The following is a 16603-nucleotide window of genomic DNA, read 5'->3' as shown; positions in this document are numbered from 1 at the left end:
CAAGACTATTGAACCCACATCATGGGTTAGAATATGATAGTACACAATTTAACCCAATGGATGCCATGCAAGGGTCTTCCTTGCATATCCCTTCAGTGTGGGCTAGATCGATAAAAAAAAATTACTTGTTTCATAATGCACCTTAATCATTATATAGAGGTTATACCTAAAATAGTTAAAGACCTTGCACAGATCATAATTCAAGGATCAAAATACACCTTAATATGTTTACATGGAGGTTGTAAACCCCCGCCCCCCGGGTTCTCCTTTCTCTCTTTTCCATTGGCCCTATTAAAGATGGGTAAGCCCACAACTCTAAACGAACTTCATGATTCATCCAATGTTTCAACCTAATTACAAAAATTGTCACAGCAGGTAAGCTACAAATATAAATAAAAATGCACCACCAAGCTGAAAACTAGATGCTGGCTCTTAAGAAAAATTGTCACAGCAGGTAAGCTACAAAGATAAATATAAATGCACCACCAAGCTGAAAACTAGCTGCTGGCCCTTGAGGAAAATATGCATTTTATTGATGTTGTTGCCCATACATATAGTTTGATGATTCCAACTTTTTGTTTTTATTTATTGTTCTTTTGAAGCTCAACTGACCACATGCCATTGCACTCACCCATTCACCATTAGGGCCACCCGGCTTCCTCGCGTGATGGGCACATATTGCGTGTCCTTCACCAAAAATAAAACATGCACATCAGCAAGAATTGGAAACTATTTAAATGAGACCCGTCTATCACAATGATTTGTAGTACCAGTGAAAGAATTTGCTTCAAGACATGTGTAACGATTACATCAACAGGCTGTATATCAGCAACTACAGCACCAGGCTCTCCATGCTGCATAATAATAAAAACTAAATGTAAATAAAATGAGATGACGACTACTCAAAAAAATGGAGTACATTCGTGTTCGTAGTTAGCTAAATACCAAACCAAACATTCTATATCGGACATAAAAAAAGTAAACAAAAGTTGATTGAGCTCACTCACGATGCCCAGTCCAAGCTCCATTTTTCCAAAGTCTAGCCTGTCCGATGTAACCTGACCTGGGATTGTGCATACAGAAAGAGCAACACCCATGGTGCCTACCAATTCTGCCACTCTTGCAGCTTCAGCTGTCACCTCAGAAAGACTCAGCCCCACATCAGCAGCTGATCCAGCAACCTGATCAGCTTCCATAGTTAAAAAGAACAGTGAATCAAAATTTCATAAAAATTAGAAAGTATTTCCACTTTACGGTTTAAAAACCAGGCTAACCTTATGTACAAAAAGTGTGCCAGCAAGCCCCCTACGCCCAGCAACTCCTCTTGGAGGAGGTAGGGCACAATCATCACCCACGATCACCATCTAACGGAAATCTAAAAATTACAAAAGAAAAAATGCTGAAAATTATATGGTTTCTTAAATGAATACCTACCTCAACTTTGAAGCCCTCTGCTTTAGCCTGTTCAGCCGCTAGACCAAAATTTAAGCGATCCCCAGTATAATTCTACAGATTTCTATAATCTGATTAACCTTAGGCAGTAGGATCAATTCACAGAGCACTCAAAAATTTGATATATTACCTTCACAATCAGAAGACATCCAGGTGGACCAGTAACAGCTCTTATTGCCTAAAGGAAAAATTGTAGCTTTAAACAAAGACTTGCCCAGAAAGGCAGATTATGGAACTGCTTCATTAATATCCGCAATAGATTTCATTCCATGAAACAACAAATTCTTACAGCCAGAACTGCATTTACTGAAGGCGAGGTGAAAATATCGCCACAAACAGCTGCCGTGAGCATTCCAACTCCAACAAATCCAGCATGGGCAGGCTCATGACCACTACCCCCACCTGCAAGTTTGTTAAGTAACTAATAATGATTTAGTACTTGAATTAAATATTGTAGCTTATTGATCTAGGAATGGAAGTATTTATTCAACCAGTCCCACCTGAAATTATGGCCACTTTATCAAAAGTTCCTTTATAGACATCAGCTCGAAGCACAACCTTCACCTGCCATTCATCACCATCATCGCACCACGACAAGCATAAGAAAGGAAAGCAATCCAAGAGCCACAGGCTTGTTAACAATCGCTGACAAATGATTGTTCTAGTTCCTAGCTTCTAGTGATGCTTTCATATGTTCTAGAATACATGGAATGAGCATTTTAAAAAGAAACGAGTTACTCTCAAATTTTGAGTCCCGATTCTACCACCTCCTGTTTAAACTGCTAAGGACTACAATCTTGGAGCCTATAGAGTTCATAAGTTCCTTTTCCATTCCTCCTCCCCATTTGGAGCTGACCAAACATGACAACTGTTTTTGGGACCTTCTATAGATGTTGTAACACCAGATTCCACAAAATTGAAACAGAATAGCAAACCAGCAGCAAATGAATGTGAGTTGACGTGTGGTCTATGAACTCATAAGCATATGCTCATGTGTAAGTGCATACAAGTACCTAACACTGATTGTCGACTCTTCGAAGTGTAATTTGGCATTTGAAGGCTCTGGATTTTATTTCTTATGACTAATGCAACAACCTTTGCCTCATCCACCATACCATCCTCGAAAGACTAGACAGTAGATCCTCCAAGCTCTACCTAGAAAGTTGGGGCAACCGGTGCTGACTAATAAATCATACAAGAGGCCTATCCTTCCGTAAGTCTAGGTCCTGAAACGCCCTTTAAATTTTGACGTCCATTTGGAGTAGCATGTTAGACAACAATTGTGTGTCTCGTTGTTTGCAAAACGCTGGCAGATTTTTCATGAAAACGCTGGTTATGCTGATCTTGGGAGGAGAACTTGATGCAGAGATGCGCTGTCCCAGGCCATGGAAAGCCTAAGCTGCTGATACCATGTGTGTTGGGCTCTCATACCATGTGAGTGCGCGTGCGGAAGAGAGAGAGAGAGAGAGAGAGAGAGAGAGAGAGAGAGAGAGAGAGAGAGTAGACACAAACGCCAGAGATGGTGAAGAGGGGGCGATCAGCCCCCCACTGACTACCAGAGCAAAAGACCCAATACAATCAAATGTGTGATCCCTGTGAGATGAGATATGGAAGTGGGTACCCCCCTGCCCCTATAAGTAGGTGCCCAAGGGGAGGTAGGGCAAGGCCTGATAAAAATCCCCACGACCCAACAAAAAAATGATATATGGAACTATATGAGGGCGCCCGGACAAAGTGGGCGGCCGGCCCCAAACTCGGGCGGCCGGACCAGGTACAACCTAGACTATGGGTGGCCAGCCCAGAGACATACTTATTACTAGCCATACAAGTATGCACTAGACCTGTGAAGTAGCAAAGTGGTGTAAGTCTAACATCTCTCTCTCTCTCATCAGCCATACACATACTACATCACATGTTACTTTGGTCCCATTGGTCATATTTGACCTCCGAGGACGACAATAAAATCTCTCTCTCTCAGAAAGGGGGCTGTATTATGTGTACATAAGAGAGCTCTGGAGATGCACAATGGCCTATCACCCAAAGAAAGTACAAACGTGGGCTAACAAGGTGTGAACTATATATACATCAAGGTGGCCTATATGATGAATGTAAAAGTAACCATTGTGGGGGTGCATAATGCCACGTGATGTGGCCATGATCTCGACGGAAAAGAACAAATGATCTCGCCCATCTGTGAAGAAAGGCGCATCGACGCTGCTCCGCTGCCCTAGAGGAGCCTGTTGAAAAATCTCACTAACCGCCAAGAGTATGCAGCAACTCTGTCCAAATGGCTGCCGAAACGGTGGATGTAGGGGAGGACTAACAACCCAGAATGTGGGCACAGCGAGCCTTCCACATGGACCAAAGCGTAATGTTGCATATCGTGGTTAAAATTGCATTGTCGTGGCAAAAATCCAACTCATGACCTGCATCTCGTATCATCTGTAGAGTACCTGGCCGATATCCTAAGGGAGTAAGCAAGAAGACCACATCTATCAGCAAGCCCTGAAAAAAGGTGTGTGACCCCGGAAATTGCAAAAGCCATGCAACTGCCCCTCACGATACAAACCCATCATGGATGCCCACTCTAGTCAACAAACAACAAACTGCCATCCACACTGGTTACGCATATGGACAAACCCAAAGGCTCCAAAGTATATCTCTGACAAATCGGATAACGAGCAATGACTGATGACCAAGTACCTACAGCCAATCCAGCATGTGCTATCATCCACATGAAAAAACATATCCTGCGGCTGATCCGGAGGGTCTTGATGCAGGACCAAAATTGTCGCTAAAAAGTTGGGAGGATGCGTTGATCTTGCCACACCTCAGACTGGTGTGGTCAAGGAGGTGGATGCCGGTTGCGCAAAAGAAACCTCCTCCTAAGGAAGACCGTGTACTCAAAAAAGGATAGAGGGCCATCATCATCGCTCAATGAAGGCCAGTGCCACTCTCTCGGATCCCACTCCAGCTGAACAAGGGGCTTGCCCTGCCAAATCCATAGTTTCCAAAGTAGAGCCTCCTCAACAATGAAAACAGGGTCGCCACATGATCTCCTCTGGAAACACCCAACCATTCTAATAGGATGCCAATGGGCAATCAGCGACTGATCAGGTGAAACCTCACCCTAAAAGTCCAATCTGATGTGACGTCCATGATGGCCAGTCGCAGCGATGCTAAAGACTAGAGTCCCTGCTAAGTAACAATCGGGTCTCCGGAGATGGGATCGAAGTACACCCACCATCCTTGATGGGAAGGAAAAGCACTCTGCCCCTCGATCAAGGCATGCCAATCAAGTCGAGTGGCCTCATCAATCTCTCACATACAGGCAGTAACCCCTCTGCAAATCTCGTAGGTTGCTCCAATAACTTGTGTCCCAACCAAGGAAGCATTTGACCAACGACATAAAAAGCTTGTCGGTCCGTCATTCCATCTAGCCCAATCAATGTGAGTCCTCTCACCTAGCTGAAGGTCGTCTGCATCTGTCACATATGCATTCCATACAAGTGGTTGCCTCGCTGTCACGGTGCGACTATGTTACAGTATTATATCTACTCCTAGTTGCAAATACACAAAGTGCCATGCCAAGGAGAACCCCTACGCTTGGATGGTCATGACCCTTCGCTCAAGAGACATGCCTCTTTACCAAAAGCCAAACTCCTTCAAAGACTGGTCACACCCCTTCGCTCTACGGTTGGACTCTTCGTCCAATGGTTGCAGCTCTTCGCCGAAAGAATGTCTTTACGTCTAAAGTTGCGTCTCTTCACCATGAGATGTGTCTTTTCATTTGTGTCTCTTCGTCTCCTATATAAGGAGCCTATTATACTCAGTTTTCAAGCAATCAATCAAACACACATTCAATCTCTTGAGTCTCACTTTGATCTTAAGTATGAAGTTTTAGTCTTAAATATAGAATTAGCACCACTAATCCTCACAATGGTATCAGAGCAAAAAAAATTCCGGGACCCGAAGGTTGTGAGCCTCTCACCCTCGTCGCTACGCGCTAACCCTTCCCAGAGTTGTACGGCAGCAGAAGAACGGTGGCGTCCTTATTTCAGCATCCTATGAGGTAACTCTTATCCTACACTATCTGTAATATATACATAGAGCACATAAAAGAATATGGAGTCAACAACGTGAATGAAGGCATACCAGAACTAGATGTGTGTGTGCGTGCTCGCATCCCTTCCCAAAGGCATGTCCTTTCCCTTTGCGCGCCTCTTCGCTGAAAGTGCCTCTTTGCTTGCTGCTCACTGGCGCATGCTCTGCTGGCTGTCCTTTCGCTGAACGATTAAAACACCTCTTCGTTGGAGTTTATTTACGCACAACAATAGCAGCGCGAGGTTTTTAAATTATCCCTTTTAATGTCCCAAGTGGCCGGCTGTAGGGTGCAGCGGAAGTGAATGTTGAACTTTGCTCAAGATGAGTGCTCTGAACTGTGCTCAAGGGTTCCTTTTACTTACGGAAGGGAGAGCCTTCCACTCCTTTAGTGAGAGAGTGCAAATGATCACAAACAAAGTGGATAAACACTGTGAATAAAGGTGTTGAGACTGAGAGATAGAGAGAGAAGAATACGACTCCAAAAAGTTGTCAACCCTCCTCCAAGAGCCCCACTCTCTATGGCGAGAGAGGTCTATGCTATTGATTGCACGATCCTTGTACAATGGTCTAAATGCAATGGACTTGCCGACGATGTCGACGACGATGATGACGACAACAAGACGGGCTGAAAACTAAAAATGTTAGGGGCTGAAATCTGCAAATCTTGTATCTGCTGAATTCTGACTCTATGTCGGTGACGACGGCGATGACGACGAGGCGACAACGATGCGCTGAAAACGCAGATGCTGAAATCTGCGAATAGCGGGCAAAATCTGCGAACTCTCGCTGACCTGACCATGCGGCGAGGATCTGCTGCGAGAAGGTGAGATCTGCGAGGTTTTGGGGCTGCGGTGCAGAGTCTGACTGCTGAAAACTGAAAACGCTGATGCTAGGGATGGTCTTGTCGCCAGAAATCTGCAAAACGCTAGCATGAATTGCAACTTGCAAAAACGCTAGGCCTGATCTTATGCTTGCACCAGGGCTGATCTACTGTCTGTAAAACGCCAGGGCTGATCTGCATCTGTTGAAAACGCTAGGCTCAATCTGATGCCAAAACGCTGGTCTTGATCTGTTGTTGGCTGGAAACGCTAGGCCTCCTTCCGGTCTTGCTGAGAAGGTGCCTGTAATTTTGTGGACTCCTGCTGCCTCTTATGCCAAAAAGTGCTAGCGCTAGCTTTCTTATATATTAACTTGCCAAAGTTGCCCTACCCAGTTTTCCAACAGTCACTTATTAATAATAAGTGAAAAATGGCTAAAATAGGGAAAATAGGTTTTGTGCACTGTAAAATGCTCCTGATGGGTACCGACTGTAATCTGATGATCATGTTGTGTGCAACCAGAGGAAATGCAACTACTAAGTGCCTGGACATGCACGGCCTACGAACAGACTCACAAAGGTGCCAGAACGCTTCCTAAGCTGAATTGAACCTTTGTCATGAAGTAGTGTGTCCACATGCACATAGGGTTAGATGGCACATGATACCAGCCAACCCATTAATTAAAAGGTAAGAGTGAAAGTGCCCTTTCAATACATTAAAAAAAAACAAAAACTTGCTCAACCAGTATGACGACCAGTCAACGCTTGCATTTTCCCAACACTGCGATCTCTCTACATCCTTCAGCGCTGGTAAAATTCAGCCCTCTCTGCGATGGCCGACGGGGATTATGTGCCTATTCCCTTCATCTCGCACATAGATGCAATTCCGGAGGAACTCTTACCCGAAAATCCTCCTCAGCGCAAGGTGATCGTGATTCCGAACACTCTCGAACCCAAAATTATCATAATTCCCAATTCGTCGGATCATGCTGTGTGCAACCAGAGGAAATGCAACTACTCTACGTGCCTAGACATGCACAGCCTGCGAACAGACTCACAAAGGTGCCAGAACGCTTCCTAAGCTGAACTGAACCCTTGTCATGAAGTAGCTTGTCTACATGCACATAGGGTTAGATGTGCACGTAACACCGGCCAACCCATTAATTAAAAGGTAGTGTGAAAGTGCCCTTTCAATACATTTAAAAAAAACAAAAACTCGCGCAACCAGTATGACGAGCAATCAGCGCTTGCATTTTCCCAACGCTGCGATCTCTCAACCATCCTTCAACGCTGGCAGAATTCAACCCTCTCTGCGATGGCCAACGGGGATTATGTGCCTATTCCCTTCATCTCGTACATAGACGCAATTCCGGAGGAACTCTTACCCGAAAATCCTCCTCAACGCGAGGTGATCGTGATTCCGGACACTCTTGAACCCGAAATTATCATTTCCCAATTCGCCGGAGCCAAAACAAGTCCCGGAGGGCGCTCCAGTTCTCATAGGTGCTCCCGTCCCAGAAGTTGTACCCGTCCCAGAATCTGTTCTCGAACCAAAACCTGTACCTGTTCGTGAGTTCCCTTTGAGGCCTAACCATGCCGAATTCTCAGGACAGAGGTGGTCAGTTTGACGATGCCCTTACTCTTATCAAGGAGCAGATGGCCACACTTTCCACAAGCCTCGCATCACTACACACTTGCTTGGATGAGATGTAGACGCAAAACACTTCTCGAAATCGTCCTACTGCTTCTCGAACAACTAATGCTGCTTCTCTACTACCTTCTTCTGAAGCTTCAGTGGACGAGCCAAACGAACCAGATCCAACTGATGAGGTAGACAATCGCGAACTTCAATTACTTTATAAAAATTTTAATGTTGCACAAAAGAAGAAGCTTGATGTTAAACTGTCGGAACCGTATAATGGTCGCCGCAACAAGCACGTGATGGACCAACGACTGTTCAAAATGGAGGTTTAAACTTTACTTATCAAACACATATTTGGTCGAGAATAAAAAAGTAGCACTTGCTAGTTCTCTGCTCAAGGACACAGCATTTCTTTGGTGGCAACGACGGGTTGCTACCAAAGAAAAAGTTGCACTTGCTAGTTCTCTGCTCAAGGACACAACATTTCTTTGGTGGCAACGACGGGTTGCTGATGGTAAACACACCTTCTTGGGATAAATTCCGGCGTGCTATTCGCAAGGCGTTCGAGCCTGCCAATGCGGATTTTCATGTCCGGTCCTCTCTTCGCCACCGGAGCCAGACAAGTTCCTTCGCCACGTACATCACAGGGTTCCAAAGGCTAACTCTGAAGATAGAGACCTTTAGTCCCTCTAATAAACTTCACAGCTTTATCAACGGACTCGAACCCAACTTGAAGGACGATGTGCACAAATACAACCCTATCACCTTGGATGCTACAATTGCCTAACTGGAGCGTCTTGGCAATAATCGGTGCCCTACACGGAATTTTCTCCCTAGTGACAGATCTTCAAATAGCGCTCGCTTTTCACAACGCGATCGGAGAGATAGCTATAGCCAAAGTCAGCAACATCAATCTCGGTTCAAACAGCAAGCCACAACACCTTATTCAACTTCAAGGTTCTATTCTCAAGATAAACAATCTAAAAGCAGATCTTCTTCAAATGCTCTACTTGATCGTGGTAAAGGATGTGATTTTTCTCAAGATCTGCATTCCAATACTCAACAAGACTCTTCGTCAAATACATCTTCGACTTCAAAGAAGGAAGGATTATGTACAATTTGCGGTGGTGACCATAGGTGGTATCAATGTCCAAAGAGACCAAATCCGTCTGATTTGAAAAGAAATTCCAACACGGAAAACATCATCAAATGCTCACAACCAGATTCTGCTCAAGATAAAGGAAAATATGTGGTCAATACAATTCATGTCTCGGCGGATACGACTATTCTTATGAAGCATGCTCAATGCAATTCTTCAGTTTTGGAGCCTCTTTAAAAGCAAGTTCTGAGCCTTCTTGGAACTCTCAATAGTCGCTCCATCAACGTTTTGGTGGACAGCGGATGCTCTAATACTTCCGTCAGCACTCAAATAGTTCAACAGCTTGGCTTACCAACTCAGAAGACATCTCATTATATGATGTGGAGTTAGCAGATGGATCAATTTTGACTTGTGATCAGACAGTTCGACAGTTGCAGTTCAAGATTCAAACCTATGCAGATCAATTGGATTTCGAAGTCATGCCTTTATCTTAGTGCGACATGATTCTTGGTCAGCATTGGTTATTTCAATACGATCCCACAATTAGCTTTCGAGGACATACTATCAATTTGTTCAAAGATAGACGTGAACTAATTTTACACGGGCTTTATCATGCAGAACGAGTGATTCAAGCCTAACGTGTACAAGTCAAATAGAATGATACAGTGGATTATGAAACGAACATGATTTCCGATGCAGATGCAGAAATTATAATTGATGAATTTTTTAAATCATTAACTTCTCCTGAATCAATTGTTGAAGACAAAGATGATTTCAAGCAAGAGGTTTTTCCAAGTGATACTTCGTTACCGGATAATGATAAGGATATAGTTGCAGATTCCGAGTCTGAAGACGACTATGCTTTCTTTGATTCTTTGTTGGATGAGGATATGCCAATTGCAAGTCATGAAGTGACATTATCTGATGATTTGTTAGGTGCAGCGGAATGAATGTTGTATTTTCTCAAGATTAGTGATCTTTATTGCTCAAGGTTCCTTTTAGTTCTTAGGGAAAGAGAGAGCTTTCCGTCTTATGGAGAGTGCTATGATCACGAACAAAGTGAATGGATTGTGCGTGCAAGTGAATGAGACTGAGAGAAGGAGAGAGAAGAGATACGACACCCGAGAGGTTGTAAAACCCTCCTCCGAAGGCCGCACTCTGGTCGGCGAGAGTGGTCTATTCTTTGATTGCACAAAGGTGTACAATGCGTATGCAATGGACTATGCAACTTGGTCTATGCCGATGACGACGATGACGACGACGATGACGATGACAACAATGGCTGAAATCTGAGATCTTCTAATCGCTGAATTTCGGAACTGTTTTGGTGGCTGTTTTGGCTGCGTTTTCTTGGCTGAAAACTGAGGTTTCTTAGGGCTGAAAACTGATGGTCTTTATGGGCTGAATCTGCTACACTTCAGGTGAATGATGCCGGTCTTAATTTGCTGCTGAAATCCAAAAACGCCAAGGGCTGAAATTGGTCCTTCTGTCGCCGGGGTTCTGCAAATGCAAAAACGCTAGGAAAATAGGCTAAATGCACTGGAAAATTCCCCTAACTGATGCTAAAGGATTCTGATGGGAATTCCGATGATCATGTTGTGTGCAACCGGAGGATATGCATCTATGCTAAGTGACTGGGCATGCACGATCTACGAATAGACTCACAAAAGTGCCAGATCATTGCTAATCTAGACTTGACTGAACCCTGCTGTGGTGTAGCTTGTCCACGGACACAGGGTTGGGATGTGTCACGTGACATGATGATTCTGAAGAATTTTGGGATTCATTATTAGAAGATGATTACACTCTCAAGCCAAAATCCTCTTCAGCGATTACTAAAGTTAAAGTTATCCCATCTGAAGATTTTAAGTCAAAAGTCTTACATCACACTACGGATTTTGAAGATCAATCTTTCGTTGCAATCAACCTGATTATGCCAGATTCCTCTAAAAAGCCTTTGAATAATGCAGTGACATGGGATTTAGCAATCAAAGCAAAAAGTTTTCGCAAGAAGAAAAGGTTCAAGACAAAGGTTTCAGATAACTCAAAGATTGAAGATTTTCGGAGAATCAATGCTTTTCCAGAGTTCTATCAACATCAAAAGTCATTTCTTTGACACGGGCTCTCATTTTAAATGGGAGGGAACATCACGATTTTGACTATGTTACAATATTATATCTACTCCTAGTTGCAGATACGCAAAGTGCCAAGCCAAGGAGAACCCCTACGCTTGGATGGTCACGACCCTTCGCTCAAGAGACATGCCTCTTGACCAAAAGCCACACTCCTTCGACGACTAGTCACGCCCCTTCGCTCTACGATTGCGACTCTTCGTCCAATGGTTGCAGCTTTTCGCCGAAAGGATGTGTCTTTACATCTAAAGTCGCGTCTCTTTACCATGAGATGTGTCTTTTCATTTGTGTCTCTTCGTCTCCTATATAAGGAGCCTATTGTACTCAGTTTTCAATCAAGCAAACACACACTCAGTCTCTTGAGTCTCAATTTGATCTTAAGTATGAAGTTTTAGTCTTAAATATAGGATTAGCACCAATAATCCTCACTCGCTACCTCCTCGACAAAAGGAGGTTGGTGCCAGATCATAGCAAGACGAAAGTCCTTCCAAATCCACATTAAGCAACACATAAATGGTGACAAGTAGGACGTATCCAAGGGTGCATCTATGAAGATGAATCTGATGGTCTGGCGCGACACCAGCAACATCTAGAGATCCAAAATCAGGAGAGGTATGTAACAAAGCATGATGCAAAAACTGTTTCCAAGGCTCTGCCCTTCGAAATAATCTAGAGCTTCACAAGAAGTGCTTGCTCTGTATCAATAATCCCCAATCCTCTCTCACCTCTAGGCAAAATGAATGTGTTTCAATGGACTCATGGTCTAGTGTCAGTAGAGTCATCCATGCCTCACAAAAAGTTGCGTACAAGGCGCCTTAAACGTGTCATGATGCCTTAGTGAAGAGTCAAGCAGAATGTAATAAACCAAGTTGTTGCAGGAACCTGATTCACCACCAGAGCTCTTCCAGCCAAAGATAGGTGCAAGAATGACCAATGGCAAAGTTTCTTCCTGATGCACTGTAACACAGGCCCAAACTACTGCTCAACGGATAATGGAAACCCAAATATCTACAAGTCTGCCCTCTAAGTAGCCAAGTGAAATTATCTTCATCTACTCTTACTAGAAAGCCAAAAGACTTGTGCCACTTTATGAGAGCACCACTCACCATGCAAAAGGTAGCAAGAGCATCCTGTAGACTGTCCAAGGTGGGCAAACAAAGAGCATATTGTCATCAGTATATTCTTGATCAAACACATCTAGCGAGTCAGCCAACGGCATAGCAAGACCTCTCAAGAATTAGGCAGCCATAACGAGACAGAGGAAAACGGCATCGTCAGAGTACGGAGGTCACTTTTCCGTACAAGGAGTGACAAGTGAAGTTTGTGAATACGCTCTACAAGTTGTTGCTTTTGTATTTGAGCTTTTTGCAAGTACTCCATCACGGAGAAGGAGCAAGGAGGCCTCCGCCTATGCTTTGGGATTCCGAAAACGGAATCCGAAACAGTCTGCAGAGCTTTATGCTTTGAGTATAGGCGGAAAAGGAATTGGAATGAGAGCTTGTCTCTCGGATCTCCCTAACAATAAGGAAACAACCGTTAGGGACACAAGGTGGCAGAGGAGTTCTGCTTCGAGATGCACTGGCCCCAAAGTTTGGCGCCCCTTTCAATACTTCTTTTTATATCCATAAAATCATAGAGTACAACTTCAAGGGAGTCATTGTGCAAACGTGTAACCATGAACTTATATGCCGAGTGGCTCCCAAGGCTTCATATTTGAATGTAGTGAAGCCAAAAGCCGAAAGCAGCTGATACAAAAAATTGGGTGCCTCCAAAAACACTGCTAAAAATAGGTCAGCCCAAAAAGTCAATTGCATTACGTTCCCACATCAGCCACAGTATGGCCGACCACAGTAGTACCTGCAAATTGCAATGTTGGGACTTTGAAGTAGGATGGCTCAACTAGTTCTTGGAGGAGGTGTTGCCAATCTCTAGCTTTTCCTATAACCTATAGTCGTTGATGACATGCATACACGGCATGGTGTACAGGCGTGGAGCTCTAGCGTGTACGGCATAAGCAGACTTCAGAACCTCTGACACAAGCTTTTGAAGCTTGGTGGACTATGCTGGCGGACGCACACACTTAGTACCATTGGCTTGCCACTTAAAGCGATACACACAGTAATGTGGTTCACCTAGAATCAGATTAGCTCCTACCCCTGCAGCTCCTAATGCCTCAGCCGAGATATCGGTTGCCAGCATTCCTTTTCATTTGCCCCTTTGCCCCACCCCGATGCCAATTCCTTTGGACTTGTATTGTTGCTCGTTTCTTCTCAACCTCGACAACCTTTCTCCTTTTTTGGTCAAGAGTGTTCTACTTGACGGGGTACCACTTCTCCACCTCTCTCCATTGCTTCATCATTAGCCAATGGGATATGATATGTTCATCTTTGGCATTTCCATTTCATCTTCTACTACGACTTGTTCCTTTTTTGGCCATTATTTTCAGCTTCCATGTTTGACTTGATCGGTGCGACCTCCACTATGGTCATCTTCACTTGGCGTTGGATAGTTCATTGTTTCTAGCTTGGCGCTCATTCTCATTCTCGAGCTTTATCAAGATTTCGATATCTTCCTCTCAACATCTCTCGTAGAGGGGGACGTTAGAGCTTTATGTTCACCTTCTAGATGCTTTCACTCTTGCTCATGGGTTCATTATTATATTTGCTAGAATCTTGCCGAGATTTCATCGGCTGCAGCATTAGCCCTTGCTAGTTGTCCAACCAAAAACTTAGCATGCTGGACTCGAACTCTCGCTGCTCCACGCGAACGTCCTGTAGTTGACTGAGCTAACCAAGCAAGGAGGCTGCATATGCTGCGCGACTCAGCGCAGCACATCAATAAAAAAATATAACCAAACCCCCCCCCCCCCCCAAAAAAAACGCTTGGCCACGCTGTCGTCAATGATTGTCTGCCGCAAACCCCAAGCTCCTGCTCGTGCCAACGTGCTACAGTAGACGACTCCACGCCCTTCCTTCTGTCAGCCCCATCCTTTGTCTTTACAACAGGCATCTCCTAAGATTCGCGTCATACTTTCTTTTTCAAAATGTGTCCGACATACTCTTGCTTATGACTTTCCTCGCGTGCACTTGGGCGCTTGATTGTCGGTTAGCATCTCTCCCCGCTACTTCACCATTAGCCAACGGGCTATGATACACTCATCTTTGGCACTTCCATTTCATCCTCTTCCACAACTTGTTCCGTATTTTAGCCATTATTTTCCACTTCCATGTTCGATTTGATCAGTGGAACCTCCCCTATGGTGATCTTCCCTTGGCGCAAGACAATTCATCGTTTTGGCTTGGCCCTCATTTTAATTCTCCCGATTTATCAAGCCTCTCGTATCTACCTCTCAACATCTGTTATTGTTTTTAAGGGAAGGAGGGAGGGGGGAAGAGTTTTATGTTCACCTTCTAGATGCTTTCACTCCTGCCTATGGTTTTCCTCATGTGCTTGCTCAAGCTTGCAGTTTTGCTTCTGCTTATACAGCAAGGCAAGGAACGTAGGGAATCTGTGGAGATTCTAGGGTAATAAAAGTTGAAAGTAGCCAATATGTATATATCGATAGAAGAAAGTCTCTAAGAATTCCTAACATATACATCAATTTATGATCCAAAAGAAGGTAAACTCTCCTCATACTGTGTGATTAGCACAGCTAAACCAGTACTTGTCATATCAATTTATAGCTACTACGGTGTGTGCATTCATGATCAAGGTGGGCAAAGTCTACAATTATTTATGGTTTCAAAGAAATCAAAGAACTGGAAAAATCTGCATCTCTTCAGAGTTCTCATTTCCACAGTCCCTTTGAGCCTATACATCAGTCTTTTGTTCGATAAAACTTACACAACCTCCACGAAGATTTTTACTGTATCAACACTTGGTACCTCTGGGAAACCATTCAGGTACTGAAGATTGGGATAAGTCTCCACCATGCCTTCAATAAGCTCTGTGACCACATCTGTAGACAATGAAATAGATAATTTTTTGAGTACAAAATATCCTCTCTCTCTCTCTCTCTCTCTCTCTCTCTCTCTCTCTCTCTCTCTCTCTAGATGCATCAAAACGAGCTTCTTCATCAAAGAAACGAGCCACATTTCTTGTCGGGGAAGATGGAAAGATGAAAACGAGGGATCGGGAAGACCTGCAAGGATGCACAGAGAGAAAGATAGAGTGAATACCGCTAGGATCATTGATGAGCTTCATACCAGCCAGGCGTAAACGCAGAGAGGGAGAAAGGAGCCTGCGAGATGTGCGTGCGTGCGTGCGTGCGTGTGTGCGCGCGCGAGAGAGAGAGAGAGAGAGAGAGAGAGAGAGAGAGAGAGAGAGAGACAGAAGGGGGGTCGAGGTTAAGCTGAAGATGCAAAATGGTAGGTAAGCGCGGCAGTGCGCACGAGGGTGAGGTGTGATAGATGATGATGATGACGACGACGATGCAGCCGAACTAGGCCCCTGATGTTTTTTTTTTGACGAAATGGGAGCCAGGGAGAGGGAGCGAGAGAGAGGAGTGCCTAGGCTTTTGGCCTTATTATGATCGTCATACATATGCCATGTAAGCTTAAATCATTTGGCTTTATCCAAACTATATTCTGTGGGTAGATATAGAAATGAAATCCATGGGCCACCACGATGATTTGTCGTGTAATTCGATGTAGTGGACCGTATGTGTCGTGAGTCGAAGATTGTGTGTGCCTGCATTATGTTTGAATTGTTCAACCTACCATGAAAGGGTTCTTACATAACAAAAGTTATTTGACTAAAAGAAGAATTTATGTAGGGGCCAATTATACATTGCAGAACTTCTACAAGGTCCAATCCGCTCTAAAATAATGCTAACATGGGAAATGCTCTTAAGGGTTAGAACATGTCTTCGGGCAATCAAGAGGTGTTGAACCCACCATCTTTGAACTCATGGGCTATGACTCTTCCAACTGGACTATCCAACCACGAGGACTCTACCTTGAGAGTTGGGCTGCCTCTAATTAGGGAGGTTGGGTGTATGTGTTGGTTGTAATTTCAAAGTTGTGGGCAGCTCTCAAAAAAAAAAAACTAACATGGATTTTCAAAACTCAAAAATAAACTTAACTCTAGGAATTGAATGTCCTACTTATGATTTTAGCCTCGCTTTTGTTTTTAAGCAAACAGAAGTGTTAGATTAAAAGAAAGGGAGTTTTGTCTTTATTTTTTATTGTTTTGTCTTAGCCTTTCAATTGGTTGTTTTGTCTTAATTTTTCCAAGTACTTTTTGCAACATGTAGTAACTATGTTTCTCATAATTTTTCTATATATTATCTTCTCACCTGTTACGTCCACTTTAAGATGCTGCTTCACAAACTGATATGTGACACCTCTCTCTCTCTC

At 43.9% G+C, this 16603-nt stretch overlaps 1 protein-coding gene across 3 annotated transcripts in view; it reads right to left on the bottom strand.

Moving 5' to 3' along the window:
- The window catches only part of LOC147444061 (putative 3,4-dihydroxy-2-butanone kinase), a 95412-nt gene extending 79689 nt beyond the window's left edge, over positions 1 to 15723 (bottom strand). For 2 of the 3 annotated variants that reach the window (XR_015190012.1, XM_086526795.1), the window contains exons 1-11: positions 15425 to 15720; positions 15131 to 15204; positions 1953 to 2016; positions 1742 to 1854; positions 1583 to 1630; positions 1435 to 1506; positions 1275 to 1364; positions 1008 to 1181; positions 771 to 854; positions 632 to 687; positions 219 to 350 (exon numbers count right to left, since the gene is read on the bottom strand). Coding sequence is in view for 2 of the 3 variants with exons in the window: in XM_086526795.1 (XP_086382921.1) it covers positions 219 to 350; positions 632 to 687; positions 771 to 854; positions 1008 to 1181; positions 1275 to 1364; positions 1435 to 1506; positions 1583 to 1630; positions 1742 to 1854; positions 1953 to 2016; positions 15131 to 15204; positions 15425 to 15449 (932 nt within the window). In the remaining variant the exon portion in view is untranslated. Of the gene's footprint in view, positions 1 to 218; positions 351 to 631; positions 688 to 770; positions 855 to 1007; positions 1182 to 1274; positions 1365 to 1434; positions 1507 to 1582; positions 1631 to 1741; positions 1855 to 1952; positions 2017 to 15130; positions 15205 to 15424 lie in introns of all 3 variants that reach the window. The other variant, XM_086526796.1, reaches the window with a different exon arrangement.
- Between the last annotated feature and the right edge of the window lie 880 nt (positions 15724 to 16603).

This window comes from Adiantum capillus-veneris, chromosome 13 (assembly GCF_014529385.1).
Source record: "Adiantum capillus-veneris isolate H3 chromosome 13, ASM1452938v2, whole genome shotgun sequence".
NCBI lineage: Eukaryota > Viridiplantae > Streptophyta > Polypodiopsida > Polypodiales > Pteridaceae > Adiantum > Adiantum capillus-veneris.
The sequence above is the reverse complement of the archived record's forward strand: the minus strand, read 5'-3'. Positions and strand labels throughout refer to the sequence as shown.